The sequence below is a fragment of the Henckelia pumila genome, chromosome 1 (genome assembly GCF_033568475.1).
Source record: "Henckelia pumila isolate YLH828 chromosome 1, ASM3356847v2, whole genome shotgun sequence".
Lineage (NCBI taxonomy): Eukaryota > Viridiplantae > Streptophyta > Magnoliopsida > Lamiales > Gesneriaceae > Henckelia > Henckelia pumila.
Genome location: NC_133120.1, coordinates 136,848,302 through 136,867,260, shown reverse-complemented (window position 1 = coordinate 136,867,260; position 18,959 = coordinate 136,848,302). Strand labels below are relative to the sequence as shown.

Sequence of the window (18,959 nt, the reverse complement as noted above, 5' to 3'; positions counted from 1 at the left end):
CTGATCAACTTCAGTACTAGCTTGCTCAGTCGTAGGAATAACTGGCGGTGGGTTTCTGTTTATAACTCGACGAGGACCCATCTGATAATCAAAGGTTAGGACACAAGATATCTCAATCGCTATAATTCGGTGCCCTTACAACCTCTTGGAATACCGGATACCAGTCGATAACAGAAGCAGTTATAAGTAGTTCATGATTTATAAATTAAATCACAAAATCATGTAATTCAATTAATTCTCGAATAATAAAGCATGCTCGCATGAAATTAAATAAACAATTAAATAACTCAAACACATGCGAGGAGTCAATACATGCGGACTTGAACTACCCCGCTCACTCTAGTTCAACCAAGAATCTTAAGGCTTTGATACCACTTAATGTGAGACCTCGGTTCTAAAAAACTAATCTCGGATTAAACAAAAATTAAGCATACAAGATCCAAGACTAAAAGTAAGGCAAGAAATTTTTTTTTTTTAAAAGGGGTGCGCTCGGTTTGCTAAAAACAGGAGAGCGGGAGCCTCCAAAATCCTAAACCCACTGTTTTGCTCAACAGGGGTTGCGCTCGGTCTGCTAAAAACAGCAGATCGAGCGCGGCCAAAACAGCAAACTTTCTGATTTGCAAAAAGGCGGGTGCTCGGTCTACTAAAAACAGCAGACCGTTCGCACCCTGTTCCAGAACAGAAAAACCAGAATTCAACTAGCCAACTCCAAACCAAAAGCCATTCGATACATTCAAACCATAAACATTCATTACAAACGCAGTTCCTCCAATTAATACATGAAGTTCTAGAGTTGATCAACCACTCATAAAGATAGAACCTGCATCGGTTCTAGCTATTACAATCCGAATATAAACATAAGAATTTCGAGTTCTAACATGCCTCAAAACATAAAGCTAGGCACACATGCTGATTCAACTTCTAAACTGAGTCCCACTACTAACTCTCCCTCTTTATGCTAACCAGGTCTTCGCTGACTTGATCCTGCCCCACCTGTTGCTAAGTATACATACAAAACAAAGCAATAGCCGGATAATTCCGGTGAGAAAGATATTCCCAGTAAAAGCAACATAACAAGTAACATATCAACAACATGCTTTCAAGACAACATAATCAAATCCAAAGCGAATGATATGCATGTCTTTAAAATAGGGATATCAATTTTGATAAACAAGGGATTGCTGTTGTGCTTTTGGGATCCCGAGGATGAGATCACGTAACGACTCACCTACTCTCCCAATCGAGGTGGTGCCATGTATCCCACTCCCCTAGACTTTTGTGCGACTATAAGGAGTATGCTGACTCTAGGTGAACCTTTACACCCAGGCCACTCCCAGTATAGCCCCCAAAACGTCTAAACAAAAAGGGTTGTTCTGCCCGCTGAAATCAAAGGTTTGTCTCAAGTTGAATGCATAAGAAACATAAACATTTAAGCCACATAACAAAAGGTCAATAACAACAAAATACAAGTTTCACATGCTAGAACAAGTATCGATACAAGTATGTGATTTTAAGGAAAAACTCGAGAACCAACTATCCCGAGTATGCTATCCCGCTAACGATGACTGCTTGTACCTTTCAAGGCAAGTAGCTCCAACTCTGGATAAGCTACAACAAAAGGTTATATCAGAACTATACAACCTAAAAACAACAACTACTCAAGGTAATCTCTTTACCGGTCTTCGTCCAACTCTTGACGATCGATTGCTGCCAACACAGGGCTCGAAAAACTCCAAACGAATCTGTACGAAGGCAAGGAATAACAATGACGATGATCAAAACTCAATGCCAAAGTTCTATAACTAAAAAATAGTTCAAAATCCCAAAAACTCAAACTGGCGACATAACGGCTATAACTGAACAAATCGGAAACGCAGACAGCATTATATCAACGATACTAACTCATTACAATGCTAAGTCAACAATAACAAGGCAATTCCAACACATCTCAAAATCTCATTTTCGAAAATAGGCTTCCAAAAATCATAACAATTCCGAACGTCGCTCTATTTCAAAACCGACAGATAATAAACGATCAGAACTTTGCCAAGAACAACATACTCGAATCTCGAATGATTCTAACAACATCCGAAAAATAGAATGCATCTGATCGTAGAAAAACTTACGATATAACGAAGCTTTCGCTGAAGTGATCGCTAATCTGCCTTAAGAAATAAATTCCAATGGCCGGATCGAGCTCGGACTGAAATCTGGGAGATTGAAAGCTCAAAGGGGCGTCTTCTAATGGAGGAGATGGCTAAGGAGAGGAAAAAGGGGAAGGATATGAAGACTTTTCAACTCAACCAAGTGTAGATAATATATCAAATTCAATAATTGTGTTTTAGTCCATGAAATTTTCAAAATTTGCAAAATAGACCTTGATCAAAATCAAGTCGGCTCTTGAACTCTGTAATCTCCGATTAACTCAAATAAACTCATTTAAGATAAAAACGGGGCGTTACAGAAGCTCCAATTGGATTTTTTGAATCTTCGATCATAATCGCACGTTTCGATCCAAAACTTCGGACGTTCCGATCTGCATGAACCACCACGTGTTAACACAAACTTAACCCTCAAAAGTGTGCATGGCCTAACCTTCGGTGTCTCCGATCCCACATTCGAAAGTTATGAACTCGACCCTTAGCTTCCGAACTCACTCGGTCCTTCAGATCAGTTCGGATCTTCCAATCTGTCCTAGTCCAAGTTTGGTGCTTCCGAACACCCCAAACCATTTATGTCCTATGGGCCATTTTCGACGTCGTGGAGTCGATTTTCCACTTGGTTTAATCATAATTAAATCCTTTAATTATATTTTACTTATAATAAACATGTTTAAACATTTAAATACGTAAAACAAAATTTTGGGTTATTATATTTTCCGCACCTTAAAAGATTTCGTCCTCGAAATCAGTTTTAGGTTACCCTTGATAATGTAATAATCTCTACCTACTTGAAATAAAACTTCCTACGTACTGAACAAACTCGATCTTAGGTGGAAATAGACTTTAAATTGATAAGCATCAACTATACGCCACTGAACTAAATCAAGTGAACAATGTTATTTTGAATAACTAAACCGTCCATTTAAGATATCAACAAACCTTTCTACATAGATAGAATCTACGTTACCCATTAAGCCACTTGGGAACTAGAGAGTGTCATGTGTACTGAACATCCAGAGTTGTTTTAAGTTGTAATTCTTTATTGAATTTCGTTGTAAACCTCAGTTTTGTCATCAGTTCTATTGTAATAAACGATGTTGTTCTACGATTTTCCTGATTTCGAGGACGAAATCTTTTTAAGCGAGGAGAATGTAGTAACCCGACTCCCAATTGAACAATCAAACTATCTAAGCATGTTTAAATGGTTAAAACATTATTACAGAATACTTATTTTAGAAAAATAAGTAGAAAATAAGATTTAGGACGTTCGAAAATGGCTCGGACGAGATCTAGGATCCGAGCAGTTCGGAAGGTCTGAACTAGAGCATGGATAGATCGGAAGATCCAAACTAGTTTGGATGAAAATGATGTGTTTGGTAGCATCGAACAGTTTGAAAGCTCCAAACTCGAGATGGGAACGTCCGAACTCTCCCAGTCAGATACGGTATGGGTTTCTAATTAGTGATTGGACTAGAGAGAGTTCGTAAGCTCCGAACCCCCAGTTCGGAAGGTACGAACTCTGCAAGAACAGTGAGTTGTCCAATCAGAGAACACGCCTTCGATGGCAAGAGATCGGAAGCTCCGATGGTGAGATCGAAGCTCCGAAATGCATTCAGAAACGCCAAACCAGTGATCGGAAGTTCAGAACTTCTGTCTATAAATAGGGGCCGAGACCCCCATATCAAATTGCCAATTTCCCAACTTTCCTCTTTCATTATTAGTCAATATTTTGGGATTTTTAGGCGTCATCTTTAGGGCTGGACGAGCAAGGTTCTACCGGGGTCGTAGCGAAGTTTTGCTTAAGATTTATTGTCTTCGCCATCAGTGGGATAACGACAGACGCAGATAATACTCTGATATCCTTGATAAATTTGAGAGTATCTGTTAGCTTAGTTAAGACTTTTATAACGGTATAAGTGATACGGTATACATTTGATTATAGGATTGGATACTAGGTTGTTCACCTAGACTTTACCTATAGAGGTACGTAAGTACTGACTGAGATATCCAGCTGAGTATGCATTCTTATGTGTTGAATTTTATCTACCATGATACACATGTATTACTATTTTTATGTTACATGTCCATGTATCAAGTTGAGCCGAATCTCCTTCGAGATAGCAATGTTTTTAGTAGGGTCGCTCAACCCTACTTTGTGGACGGTTGGACATCATGAGTCACATGGCCGACGGGCATGAAGGGCTGTGATTTTTCCATGATTTTTCCAGATCCACGTTCAGATAATTGTGCTAGATATCCAGAGGGATATTTCCAAGTTGATACTATGTGCTCTGGCGCCTCTAGTTGAGAATGAGTTTTCCTGTTGATCCAGTTACCCAGTTCACGTCATATTCATACACATATAGGTTTGTATACTCATATTTGTTGTATTAGACGTTAATGCTCACGTCGTTGTTTTAATCTTGGTCACCACATTCTGTGGTGCAGGCCTCAGATTGGATGACACGGGCAGGAGCGAGCCTCGAGGAGAGGAGCAGCGCTATTGAGTTTTTGGTTATTTGGTTTGGTTGTTTTATTCTGGTTGTATTTGATACACTTATTCTTTGGTTGTATCTTAACCATTATTACAACTAATGGTTTTGGTTCGGGTTTGATGTATTCCAGTTTTCGTTGATTTATCTTATTATTGTTAATTAAGATTGAATTGTATGCTTAGGATTTGATTTAGTAGGTGATTTCGATGCGGGTTACTACATATTTTCTATGATTAAGTTTTAATATTTAGGTTAATTGCATGTCGTATTATTAAGTTAGTAGGTGATCCGAGTCTGGTCACTACACCCCACTTCTTTCACTTTTTTTACACAATTCTCTCAATCTCTAATTCTGAATTCTTTCTTGGTTATCAAAATATCAAGTCTCAATTATTGGTTTATTTCCAGTTGTTGATTTATTTCATAATTATTTCAATTTCATACTTGTACAAATGTTCGGAACCGGATCAAGTCATAGGGGTGGCAAAAGGAAAGGTAAAGGACATCATGCCACACGAGTTTTCTTTATTCAATGTCGATGTCTATGATCTTGATTTTTCCGGTGAGAAAATCAAGAACGTGAACAAGAGGCTCAACAAACGCGTCATCCCGAAAGTCAAGAAAGTAAGAGCAATCCGATTGCGCCTAAAATACAAACTCGAGCGGTGCCTCGCATGAAATCCGATATCTTCACCGAATATTTCAAAAAGGTGGCGCTTCCCTACGGTGATATGCAATCCAAATGCAGATATTGTTTGAAATGTTACAAATTTCAACAAGTAGGTGGTTATGAAACTTTGGCGCGGCATGCGGAGAAAAATCATCCCATGAAAATTTGTATTGATCATTCTCAAACTCAAATTTTGACATTCTCTTCTCAATCGGGTAATGAATCTTAACTTTTTAATTTAACGATGCTAGATTTAGAGAATTAACGTCTAAATTTTGTGAAGTTGAACAACTTTCTTTTAGTCTTAGTGATGAATTATCTTTTGAAAATTTATTTTCTTCAAATGCAAATCCTTTTATTAGACGTATACCAAGAAATAGTCTCAAACGCACACTTAAAAATTATTTTTTGATAAAAAAAGAATTAATTAAAAAAATTTGAGTTTAAATAATAAAGTTTTTTTGTGTTTCGATATTTGGAGTGATCAATGAAAAATTTGTTCATATACGAGTATTACATGTCATTAAATTGATAATAATTAAAACATTCAAAAAAGATTGCTTGCATATAGATGTTTTAATGTAACAAACACGACAAAACATTTCTCAACTTGTATTTGTTTTTTTTGAAAATATAGTATAACTTTTCAAAATTTTCAATTTCTTTTGATAATGTTGTACAAATTCTTCTAGTATTTAGTAAGCTCTTTGAAATATGTAAACTATCATTAGGTGAGAAGTTTTTTCATATTAGGTGAATATTTCATATTTTAAATTTGTGTGTTCAAGATGAACTAAAAAATTTTGGAGCACATATTAGGTCTTTCATTATAGGGCCTCGGGTCAAATTTGTTTAAAAAATTTGACCCTCCCCCCGTGCATTTCATTACATTGGGAGGTCAATATTTTCCCTTAAATGTTTTGCACCTATTCAACCAATTAGGAACGTGATTCATTATTTATGGACATATCTCCAAATTATGAAAGAATGGGGAAATTTTGCATAAAATAATATGATGCCTAAATGGTTTGCACGAGACGTTCCAACTCGTTGGAATTCAACATATAAATTATTATCGTCTTGATATTTATTTGTTTTCAAATTAACAGAACATATGCACTAGTATTTTTTTAAATTTTAAAAGATTTTAATGAGGCTAGTTACCAATTATCCGGTGTTTATTATCCTAATTTACGTTTAGTTTTATCACATTGTTCCAAAATTGCATGCATTTTTAATGAACAAATTAAATCTAATGATGATGTTTTATCTCAATGTTTCGTGTCATGAAAGAAAAATGAAAAAATAAATGCACGTTCTTATAAAGATAAATGCTCTTTCACATCTTCTTAACCCGAAATGGGCTCAAACCCGTATTTTTCTTACTTAACCTTACCTTAGGTTTTTTTACGCATTTCTGAAATATTTTTATTTGTTTTTGTCATAGATCCAAGATTTAAATTAGATCCTTTAGAAGAAATGTTAACATTATATTATAAAAATTTAGATCTTATCACATAAATGATTCTCATTGATTTTGTTTAATATTAAAACTTATTTATATGAAAAAATATAATGAATATAACATCAAATATGGTGAAAATATTATTGCAAATGAAACATAATCCACTACAACAGGTAATTTTACTTACAAATTTACTGAAGCACAATTTTTATTAAAAAAACGGACGAAACGTCCACGAGGATCCTCAAGTTTTGGTTAAAAACTTGAGAATCATTTTACCACTACATTTGATTTTAGTGATGCATATGAAGAAACTTTCGCATTTTGCGATGATATTCGCAAAAAACACAAATATATTCAATTTTGTCTATAATGACAGAATAAATTGTAGATTGCCCAGTTTCAACGGTTGTAGTGGAACAATATTTTAGTATTAGAGGAAATACATTGAAAGAGAAACAATCTAGCTTAAGGCCGAAAAATTTGAAAGTTCAATGTTTGCTCAATAATTGTCAAAAATCGCTAGCCGAACAGAACATAAAGTGATGAGAAAAACAAGAAGAAACCTAGAAAACATTCAGAACTATGACGAGATGAAATGTGAGTGATTGTGATCGAATACAATAAAATGTAATAAAAATTTTATATAAGGCGTTGAAAGTTGAAATGAAATATATTTTCTATATAATATGTTGAAACTTGAAATCTAATATATTTTTATATAATAAGACACCGTTTGGTTTGAGGTATGATATAAGTAATATATAGATAAGTAGTATAATGTAATAAAAAATAAATAAGAAATGATAGTTATAATAGTGTTGGATTTGATTGATAGATTATAGTTTATTTGATTTGATTGATTAAATTTTATATAAAAATGTTAAATGACTATTTTGTCATTTTAATAATATATAAAATAAAAATTATAATATTTATAAGGGGTAATATAGTAATTTAAATTCAATGATTTGATTGATGTGAGATAAATAATTAATGATTTGATTGATTTAAAATAAATAGTTAATATATGGATAAATAATATGATGAGAAGAACGTGAGATAGGATGAGATAAGTTATACATATACTAGTAATAATGTGAACAGAGCGGTGCCTAAATGTAATATATATATTATTGAAATAATGAAATATTTAATAAAGTTTTTATAAGTTCAATTGCACAAGCTTTATTTTTTTAATTTATTGTTATATTCTTTAATATTTATTAAAAAAATAATTTCCTTTAAAAACAAATAATTCGGTGTTTATTATAATAATTTACGTTTAATTTTATCACATTGTTGCAACATTGCATGTATTTTTAATGAACATATTAAATCTAAAATGATGTTTTATCTCAATTTTTCATGTCATGAAGGAAAAATGGAAAAATAAATGTACGTTTTTATAGAGATAAACACTCTTTCCCATCTTCTTTAACCTAAAATGGGATCAAACCCGTATTTTTCTTACCTTAGGTTTTTTTTTACGCATTCCTGAAATATTTTTATTTGTTTTTGTCTTAAATCCAAGATTTAAATTAGATCGTTTAGAAAAAATGCTAGCATTATATTATGAATATTTAGATCTTATTACATAAATGGTTCCTAATATATCATTGATTTTGTTTCATATTAAAACCTATTTCAATGAAAAATTATAATGAATATAACATCAAATATGATGGACAAACTTTTTCAAATGAAACATAATTTACTACAATAGGTAATTTTCAAGTTTCAATTAAAAACTTGAGAATTATTTTACCACTATTTTTTGTTTTAGTGATGCAGATAAAGAAACTTTCGGCATTTTGCGATGGTAGTCGCAAAAAAACACAAATATATTTAATTTTGTCTATAATGACAAAATAAATTTTTCAAGGGTTGTAATGGAGAAATTTTTTAGTATTAAAAAAATACATTGGATGAAAAACATTGTAGCTTAAAGCCAAAAAAATTGAAAGTTCAATCTTGGCTCAATAATTGGTCAAAATTCACTAGCCGAACAGAACATAAAGTGATAAAAAAAAACCAAGAAGTAACCTAAAAAAAACTACTATGATGTTGAAACTTGAAATATAATACATTTTTATACAATAAATGTAATATATATTTTAATGAGATAATGAAATATTTAATAAAGTTTTAAATAAGTTCAGTTGCATTTCAAAACCAAGTGAAGTTTCACATGAATGAATCCACAACGAAACAGAGAATCCAATGGTCGCATAGCGTTCAACTACCCTTTCCGATAAACATTGGTGGAAAGTGAATTTCAGATAGACTGGAGACTTACCAAACTTTACAGAATGCCAGGCATGGGGGGCCAACATTGTGCACAGCCACCACCAGTACAATCGTATAAACCTAACTGGATTTTTTTTCAAATTGACGAGTATTTTCACTTACTTTGTAAGGCTACATTTACTTGAGCTTCACATTAGAAAAGGTGCGTCGAAGGGTTTTCATTATTTACATTCACAGGTGGCGTTGCCGAAGAGACAGTTGGATGTGTAGCTCAGGCTAAATTAAGGTGGAAAGGATTTAGCGGATATACAGTATTGTGAAACTAGTAGCAGTCAAGCGTGGGTGGCCTTGCTTACTAATGTGGGGTGAAACCTGAATACTATGACTCGATCCTCAATTGACTTCTCAATACAAATGGGAATTTAGCAGGATTTGAATCAAGTGTTGCCATCAGAGGTGAAAGCCGAGGTCTAGTAGGAGGTCAAGGTTTGATTCTGCATTGAAGTCAAGCAAGAATCATAGGTCTGGTTTTAGGCCTGGGGATTTTCTCAAACACAATGGGCAGGGATTAAGGAAAGTTAATACTAATGAGCTGGCCTACGGTCTACCATCTATGGAAGATAATGTGCATCAGGGACTCAAATAGAGTAAGAACAGTGGAAACAGCAGAATCTCAAATATAGCATAGTCCATTGCTGGCACACTTCAGAAAAAGTCTCGAATGATTATGCTGGTGCTGAAGGGTTTAGCAAGGTTTACAAGAAATTTGTTGATGGACCATTAGCAAAAGTAGTAATCAAGAAAACCATTTTAAGCATATTCAGAAACTCTTGAATAAAATTGAGTTTCTATCTAAACAAAGACAGCAGCCCCATTGGTCTACTTGATTAGATATGGAGTTTGTGAAGAAAAGACGAAACATTGTGTAATAGGCATATATCCTAAGAGCGAAAATCTTAATACTGCATACACCACACCACACCACACCACACCACACCACACCACACCACACCACTGCATACACCACACCACACCACACCACACCACACCACACCACACCACACCACGGTTCCTGAAGATAGGGGATATAACTCGCGTTGTCAATACCCAAGGCAAACAACAGATTCACAAATTAAACAAGAGTTAGCTTTGCCTAGAATTAAATAAATAAACACATATCCACCATAGAGCCATTCAAAACCAGCGAAGTAAATCACGCAAAACTTCATAACAATAATTCAAAGTTAAAATATCCATGTCTCAGCACAAAAGTCTGAAATAAATAAAAACCCATCTTCGGAGACAAATCAATCACCTCCAGCCTTATTGTAGACATAGGTTAGCCCACACTTACCACAGTAATGCCTGTCAAAGTGATTAGCCATGAAAGTACCCGCACCACACTCGGCGTTAGGGCACTCCTTCCTGAGTCTCTGCACCTTTCCCGAATCATCCACTTTGTAGAACTGGAGAACGGCGAGCTTGACTTTCTTCTTCTTGTGCTTGATCTTCTTGGGCTTGGTGTAGGTCTTCTTCTTGCGCTTCTTGGCGCCTCCGCGGAGGCGGAGGACAAGGTGGAGGGTGGACTCCTTCTGGATGTTGTAGTCGGCGAGGGTGCGGCCGTCCTCGAGCTGCTTGCCGGCGAAGATGAGGCGCTGCTGGTCCGGGGGAATTCCCTCCTTGTCCTGGATCTTGGCCTTCACATTGTCGATGGTGTCGGAAGATTCAACCTCTAGGGTTATCGTCTTCCCCGTTAGGGTTTTCACGAAAATCTGCATTTTCGCCGCTGATCTCTGATCCAACAATGAATGGGAGACGAGCCGCTGCTTCTTTAAATTATTATTAGGGTTTCCAATCTGGGCTGGGCTGAGGGATTATGGGCTTTTATATCCCCCCTTTTTTTAATTTAATTATTATGTTTTTCTATTGATTATCACACAATTCCTAAAAATAAATAATATCAATAATTTTCTAAGATGAGAAAAAATTTCGTGTCAATTATTTTTTTTCTAAATTATTGCATATGAAAGAAATTTTTTTATAAAAATTAATATGCTAGTGTCGTGACTGTTTTAAAATATACATTAAATTTAACGATATTTGAATTTTTGAATTAGTTTATTTGTATCCTTACGTTTGTGGTTGTGTTGACTTCAAATTAATAATTTTATGTTATTTGGTAATACAAATGCTTGAATCATTTTGAAATGTCATGCACAGTTCAGAGCTTTCGAATTAGAAATTGGTGCGTCCGAACTCCGCTTAGAAATAGGTCATCCGAAAATCATATTTCTTGTTCATTTCCAACTCTTCTCTCTCATGCTTAGAGCATTCTATAGTGATGCTCTAATTGTCTCTAGTATTATAATCTAGGAACAGGCCATAACGAGGCGCTTCCAAGTTTGTAGCGGAGCTATGCTGTTGGAGAACAATTATCAAGTTTTGGTGTTAAACAAAATAAAATACTAAGTTGAGTAACTCATCTAGACTTCTTAACTAGAGTTACTGTAGTAGTATGATTTCCAAAATAAGCAATTAATTGTCTAAGTATGTTTAGAATAGTTCAAATATGATTAAAAAATTCTCAGATGAGATTAATAAGTAGAAAATCGAATCCAAGATGTTCGAAAATGGTCCGAAAAGTTCCAAGTGTTCAAGCAGTTCAGAAGGTCCGAACTTGAACTAGAAGCAAATCGGTGGTTCCGAAGTCTTCGAAAGCTAGATTAGAGTTCAGAAGATCCGGGCAGTTCGAAAGCTCCAATCCTGAGATAGGAAGATCTAAACATTCCCCCGACAGGCAGATATGAGTTTCTGATTGGTGATTTTACAAAAGTGAGTCCGGAAGATCCGAACCCCTAGTTCGATAGGTCCGAACTCTGTCGGTAGTTGTGTTGTCCACTCAAAGGACATGAGTTCGGCGGAGGGAGTTCGGAAGCTACGAACAAGAGATTGAACGTTCCGATCATGATCTATAAATAGGAAAGCCGAGGCCTCTCTCTCTATCTCTCTTTCTCTCTCTCTCTCTCTCTCTATATATATATATATATATATATATATATATATAATTATTGTTCAGTCCCCAAAATCAAAGTCAAATTAAGAATCAGTCCCTTGTCAGAAAAAAAATTGTTTGCACTCCCTGGGCCCACATTATTTTTTTCGGATAAAATTAATTACAAAACATTGAAAATATGGTATAAATACATGATATTTGATCACTAATTGTTCAAGATCGAGTACAAAAAATAATATTTTGAGTATAAAATATAAACATTTTTATTAATGTGAATTTGCAAAATATCTTTGAGTACTCAAAAATCATATATTTGTACCAGATCTAACACATTGAGTACTCAAATATCACATATGAGTACTATATTTTAAATGTTTTGTACCGATTTTCTGTTGAAAAAAAACTGGCGGTCAGATCAATCACGATTGATACCCGGTGCAGCGGAAGTTTAAAAATTTTTTATCATGGAACAATTCCATGGTGTGGGTATCAACCATTCAACGATTAAATTATTGTGTGTGTAAAATTCAAATAACAATTAATTAAATTTTACCTTCAATCTCGAAGCGAGATTAATGGACACCACACAGATTTCTCTGCGCTTCTTGTATCTCCCAGGAACTGATGAACTCCTTAAATCAGGTCCACGAATGGGGTTTAAATCCCTCTGATAGATTGCACTAGAAAATCTATCAGAAGTTTTCTGCGAAGAGATTAAACGAATCTGATTCGTTATTCCTGACTGCAATTCAAAATCACAGACCGGAATTTTCTCTGACAGAGTGAAGGGGGGCGGCCGAAATATGTTTGAGAGAGAGGGTAGGGTTTTCAAAAATTGCTCTCAAAATAATGACCTGTTGTGTGTAATTTCTGTACTGCAATAACTTATTTATAATGCAGGCCACTAACACCTTAGGGCCCATTAGTCATAAGCTAGGGCCCGACAAGCAAAGCCCGCACGATCAGAAATTAATATAAAATTCATCGTGACTCCGATCGATGAACCAATTTCACCAATGTGCACAGAAACCATTTCTGCACATTTTAAAGTCAAAATAAATTTTCCTGAATCCGAATTCAGTGGTTTCCAAAAATGTCCATCCCTATGTCATTTTAGGAAATCCTACTCCCTTACTCTTATTTAAGAAGTCCAACTCCTTAGTTCATTAAATTTAACTCTTTAAATTTAACTATCTCAACGGGGATTAAAACTCCATTACACTGTGTGACCCTCAATGGTTCAGGGATACAGCTAGCCGTGGGCTCACAACTCCTTGTGACTCGGAACAACACTTTCCGACTTGCCCAACGAATCAAGGTAAAGCGCCTAGCAACATCGCCCCATGATTCCCTAGGTATCACTGATAGTGCCTACAAGAACCAGTAGATTTTGGTTAGCGTACAGTACGGTCCCTTCATCCAAATATCCCGATCGAATCAACAACCATTGGTATATCGAGAGTCGCTCAAGATTCGATAACTATGCAATACATCTTGAAGATCAAATTAGTGACATCGCATGTGCTACTAAGAAACCATTTCTTAAATCACATCAAGTACTCTGGCCAGAGATTTGTCACACTAATATCTCCTCAGATCGCATAGGATATCCACACTCGCAAGTATGTGGTGAATCCTTGACAACAATGCATTGACTCCTATATGTGTCGTAACTGTACCCAATCTCGACACCTGATGACCCCCATAGAGTCGGTAAACGAGTCAAAGCACATCACTAGCATATAGAGTCTCCATGATGTTTCAAGTCGTAAGGACTAATGGTGTACAACCAAAACCGCGGACTTTATCCACTCGATAAGTGATAACCACTTGGAAAGTCCGGATAGGGTAGTTCGATTATTCATCCTATGAATATCCATTTGCATGCTTCGAACATCTCCATGTTCCCTACCAATGAAACGTGGTACTCCGCATCGCAAATGCTAGTCTCAAACTCGAGCGATCCTTATCCTTATTATCGGACGGCTCAATCGACTAGGAACGGTTTTTAGAATATACAGTGACTATAAGATGTATTTCATGATAGACATCTCCATGTTCTACCACATCTTACATACACTATAGTATATTCAAGGTCTTTATCAAAACAACAATAGTATATCACAATATAACAATATGAAGTAATATAAAGTCATTGCCATAAATAAAAGTGTAAATAATATTAAACAAAAGATTGTTTATACAAAGAGTCATCAAAGCCCATAGCCACACAGTTGGCTCACTGGGCACCCACTCTTACAATCTCCCACTTGCCCTATAGCCAACTAGTCATACTACGTAGACCCATTGCTTCGCGATGTTTGTCAAACAATGGTCCTGGCAAGGGCTTAGTAAGCGGATCAGCGATATTATCTGCAGAGGCCACTCGTTCGACAATGATGTCTCCTCTTTCCACAATCTCCCGGATTATGTGGTATTTCCTCAGTACGTGTTTGGATCTTTGATGAGACCTTGGTTCCTTTGCTTGAGCAACGGCACCCGTGTTGTCACAGTACACCGGGACTGGACCAACAAATTCAGGAATAACGCCCAACTCTTGGACGAACTTCCTCATCCAAACGGCCTCTTTAGCAGCAGCTGATGCTGCAATGTATTCAGCCTCAGTGGTGGAATCCGCTGTGGTGTCCTGCTTGGAACTCTTCCAAGAGACAGCACCGCCATTGAGCATGAACACAAATCCAGAGGTTGACTTCGAGTCATCCACATCACTTTGGAAGCTAGAGTCGGTATAGCCTTCCAATTTGAGATCTCGTCCTCCATACACCATGAACATATTCTTAGTCCTTCGCAAGTACTTAAGAATGTCCTTCACGGCTTTCCAATGCATTTGACCAGGATTAGACTGATATCTGCTCGTGACACTCAGAGCAAATGCTACATCCGGTCTGGTAGATATCATCCCATACATGATACTACCTATAGTTGACGCATATGGTACATGTGTCATATTCTCTATCTCTTCATCAGTCTTGGGACACATAGACTTGGATAGAGAAACTCCATGACACATGGGTAGATGTCCTCTTTTGGACCCATCCATTGAAAACCGTTTCAATATGGTATCGATGTAGGTTGATTGAGTGAGTCCTATCATTCTCTTAGACCTATCTCTATAGATCTGTATCCCAAGAATGTAGGATGCCTCTCCCAAATCCTTCATCGAAAATCTACCTGATAACCATATCTTTGTTGACTGCAACATCCCTACATCATTCCCAATGAGTAGGATGTCATCAACATAAAGTACTAAGAATGTCACCGCATCCTTAACTACTTTCTTGTACACGCAAGGTTCCTCCGGGTTCTTGATGAAACCAAAATCTTTTATTGTTTCATCAAATTTCTGGTTCCAACTTCTTGATGCTTGTTTTAGACCATAAATTGATCTCTGAAGCTTGCATACCTTATGCTCGCTTCCCATGGATGTGTACCCCTCAGGCTGCTTCATATAGATTTCCTCCTTAATGTCTCCATTAAGAAAAGCAGTCTTCACATCCATTTGCCATATCTCATAGTCATACCATGCAGCTATGGCAATTAGGATTCTTATGGACTTGAACATTGCAACTGGTGAAAAGGTTTCGTCATAGTCAACTCCTTGCCTTTGAGTATAACCTTTAGCCACCAATCGCGCCTTGTAGGTCAATACCTTACCATCAGGCCCAAGCTTTCTTTTGTAGATCCATTTGCACCCTATCGGAACAATTCCATCGGGAGGATCTACTAAAGACCAAACTTGGTTTGTATGCATCGAATCCAATTCTGACTGCATAGCTTCAAGCCATAAATTCGAATCCGCATCAGAAATTGCTTCCTTGAAGTTTCTTGGATCACATCCAATGTCGGGTTCATCTTGATCCCCTTCAAGAAGAAGACCATATCGAACTGGAGGTCTAGAAGTCCTTTCGGATCTTCTAGGTGCAGGCGTGTCCAGCAATGGTTCCTGAGGTGTAGGATCGTTATTTTGTATTTCGGGTTCTTCTCGAACTTCTTCGAGTTCCATCATCTCGCCTTTCTTATCCAATAAGAACTCCTTCTCCAAGAAGGTGGCATTCCTAGAAACAAACACCTTTGTTTCAGCAGGATAATAGAAATAATATCCGATTGAATTCTTCGGATACCCTACAAAATAACATAAGCTGGATCGACTATCCAACTTATCTCCCACTGTCTGCTTCACGTAAGCAGGACATCCCCAAATCCTCAAGTACGAATACTTAGGAGCTTTGCCATTCCATAACTCGTATGGTGTTTTGTCCACTGCTTTAGTGTGGACGTTGTTCAACAACAATACCGCCGTTTCAAGCGCATAGCCCCAAAACGAAGGTGGAAGCTCAGTGAAGCTCATCATAGATCGAACCATGTCCAACAAAGTTCGATTACGACGCTCCGATACACCATTAAGCTGTGGTGTCATAGGAGGAGTCCACTGAGAGAGAATCCCATTCTCTTTCAGATAGTCCAAAAACTCGGTACTCAAGTATTCTCCACCTCGATCCGATCGAAGTGCTTTAATACTTTTACCTAGCTTGTTTTCTACTTCAGCCTTGAATTCTTTGAACTTTTCAAATGCTTCAGACTTATATTTCATTAAATATAAATACCCATACCTTGAATAATCATCAGTAAAGGTAATGAAGTAGGTGTGGCCATGTTGAGTCCCTACTCTAAATGGACCACAAACATCTGTATGGATCAAATCCAACAGATTCTGACTACGCTCAGGTTTCCCCTTAAAAGGAGATTTAGTCATTTTTCCTTTTAGGCAGGATTCACAAGTAGGTAGAGAATTAATATCAGACATATCAAACATGCCCTCTCCCACTAGCTTGTTCATCCTCCTTGAGGAAATATGACCTAGCCTAGCATGCCAAAGGTTTGCCGGGTTTTGACTATCGATTTTCCTTTTGTTTGTTGTCGCCGGTTTATCAACATAATTCACTGGAACGTCTTTTAGTTTTAAGTTGTATAGATCGTTTTCAAGTTGTCCATTTCCAATTAAACATTCATTCTTGTAAATATTGCAAATCTCATTCACAAAATTGCAAGAATAACCATCTCTATCAAGCATAGAAATAGAAATAATGTTTTTAATTAAATCTGGCACAAATAAAACATCTCTTAACAATAATTTAAAACCGTTCTGCAAAGTCAAACAAACATCTCCAATGGCCGTAGCTTCAACTCTGGAACCATTCCCGAGCCTCAGCTGGGTCTCACCCATTCTAAGCCTGCGACTTCTTGTCATCACCTGCAAATCATTGCAAATGTGAGATCCACATCCGGTATCCAATACCCAAGAAGTTGTATTAAGTGACATGTTTATTTCAATATAGAACATACCCTTTGCAGTTCCCAACTGCTCAAGATATTCCTTGCAGTTGCGCTTCCAATGACCCGGCTTCTTGCAGTAATGGAAAACATCCTTGGATTTTCCATTGTTTGAAGCCTTTGTCTTTTGCTTCTTCTCGGGCTCGACTTTCTTGGGTGGGGTAGAACGTTTCTTGCCCTTCATACTTGGCCCCTTCTTAGCAGAAGATGAGGAGCCCACCAAGAAAGCTGGCTTATCCTTCTTAAGTGTGGATTCATATGTAACGAGCATATTGACCATCTCTTCAAGGGTGGCCTCTATCTTGTTCATATTAAAATTTATCACAAATCCATCAAATGAAGAAGGAAGAGACAGAAGCAATAAATCCACATTGAGTTCATGCTCCAACACCAAATCTAGGGTCGCCAACTTCTGTATGAGCCAAATCACTCGTACCCCATGATCACGGACCGAAGTCCCTTCACGCATGCGGCACGTCATCAACTCCTTAACAGTAGCGAACCTTTCAGCCCTCGACTGAGCCCCAAAAAGTTCCTTGAGTTGCGTATGAAAGTCAGCAGCATTCACCGTGTCCTCAAATCGCCTCTGGAGTTCATCAGACATCGAGACTTGCATATAGCATTTGGTCTTGATGTCATGGTCACACCATGCATCAAGTTTGGCCAATTCCTCCGGGCTTATGTCAGCTGGTGCTTCCTTCGGAGGTGCTTTCTCTAACACGTAGAGCATTTTCTCCGAAGTTAAGACAATCTTCAACTTCCGGAACCATTTCGTATAGTTGGCGCCAGTCAACTTGTTTTGTTCGAGGATCGAGAATAATGGATTTCGCGAATTCATTGTATGAAATACTGAAAAGAAAAACAGACATATATCAATGATTGTTTAACAATTTACTAAGACATAAAATAGGCGAATTTAATTTTATGAATCTCACTCCCACTATTTTAACGATTTCACCACCCTCTAGTGAAAACGGGAAACTTTTTCCTTAGTGAGAACATGGAGTCCAATTGACAAACTTATGGTCCCGAATAATATCAGCCAACCATAATTCTCAAAAGGTAGAGCCCAATTGCTTCCAAAGCAACCCCCATGTGTTTACCTCATGTCCAATAAGGGCCCAATAATATGACGCCGTTTAAAGTGACATGTCAAGATGACCCATCAATATTAAGTTGTGATGGACGGTCGCCATGTGGATCCCCCAATAATATGAGCCGATCCCATGGGAGTTCCACCCAACTTACAACATTTGTCGATCCAATGTACAGCTTTCCGACGGACGGGCCCCCCCAATAATATGAGCCGGACCGTATCCGCGGGTAGCATCACATACATTGACCGTTGATGGAAGGTGGGAACATTTAAACAAATTTAAATTTCCTTTATTTATCTTGATATAAATTTTAAATCATATTTAAAATGAGGGATTTTTAATTATAAAAATATTTGTCTCATCATATTCATTTTATTGCATGCTTGCCGGATTCACGCAATTTATGTCTAAACATGCATACAATCATAATATCAAATATTATATAGGATGATCGA

The 18,959-nt window shown here is 36.8% G+C and overlaps 1 protein-coding gene across 1 annotated transcript; it reads right to left on the bottom strand.

Moving 5' to 3' along the window:
- Positions 1 to 10,251: 10,251 nt before the first annotated feature.
- On the bottom strand, positions 10,252 to 10,873 carry LOC140875683 (ubiquitin-ribosomal protein eS31 fusion protein). The gene has a single exon (XM_073279438.1). It carries the CDS (start codon positions 10,818 to 10,820, stop codon positions 10,350 to 10,352), a length of 471 nt encoding a protein of 156 aa, XP_073135539.1. The 5' UTR covers positions 10,821 to 10,873; the 3' UTR covers positions 10,252 to 10,349.
- Between the last annotated feature and the right edge of the window lie 8,086 nt (positions 10,874 to 18,959).

Bases quoted from the DNA above. Each gene is read 5' to 3' on its own strand.
- LOC140875683 (XM_073279438.1), bottom strand. From the start codon at position 10,820: ATGCAGATTTTCGTGAAAACCCTAACGGGGAAGACGATAACCCTAGAG.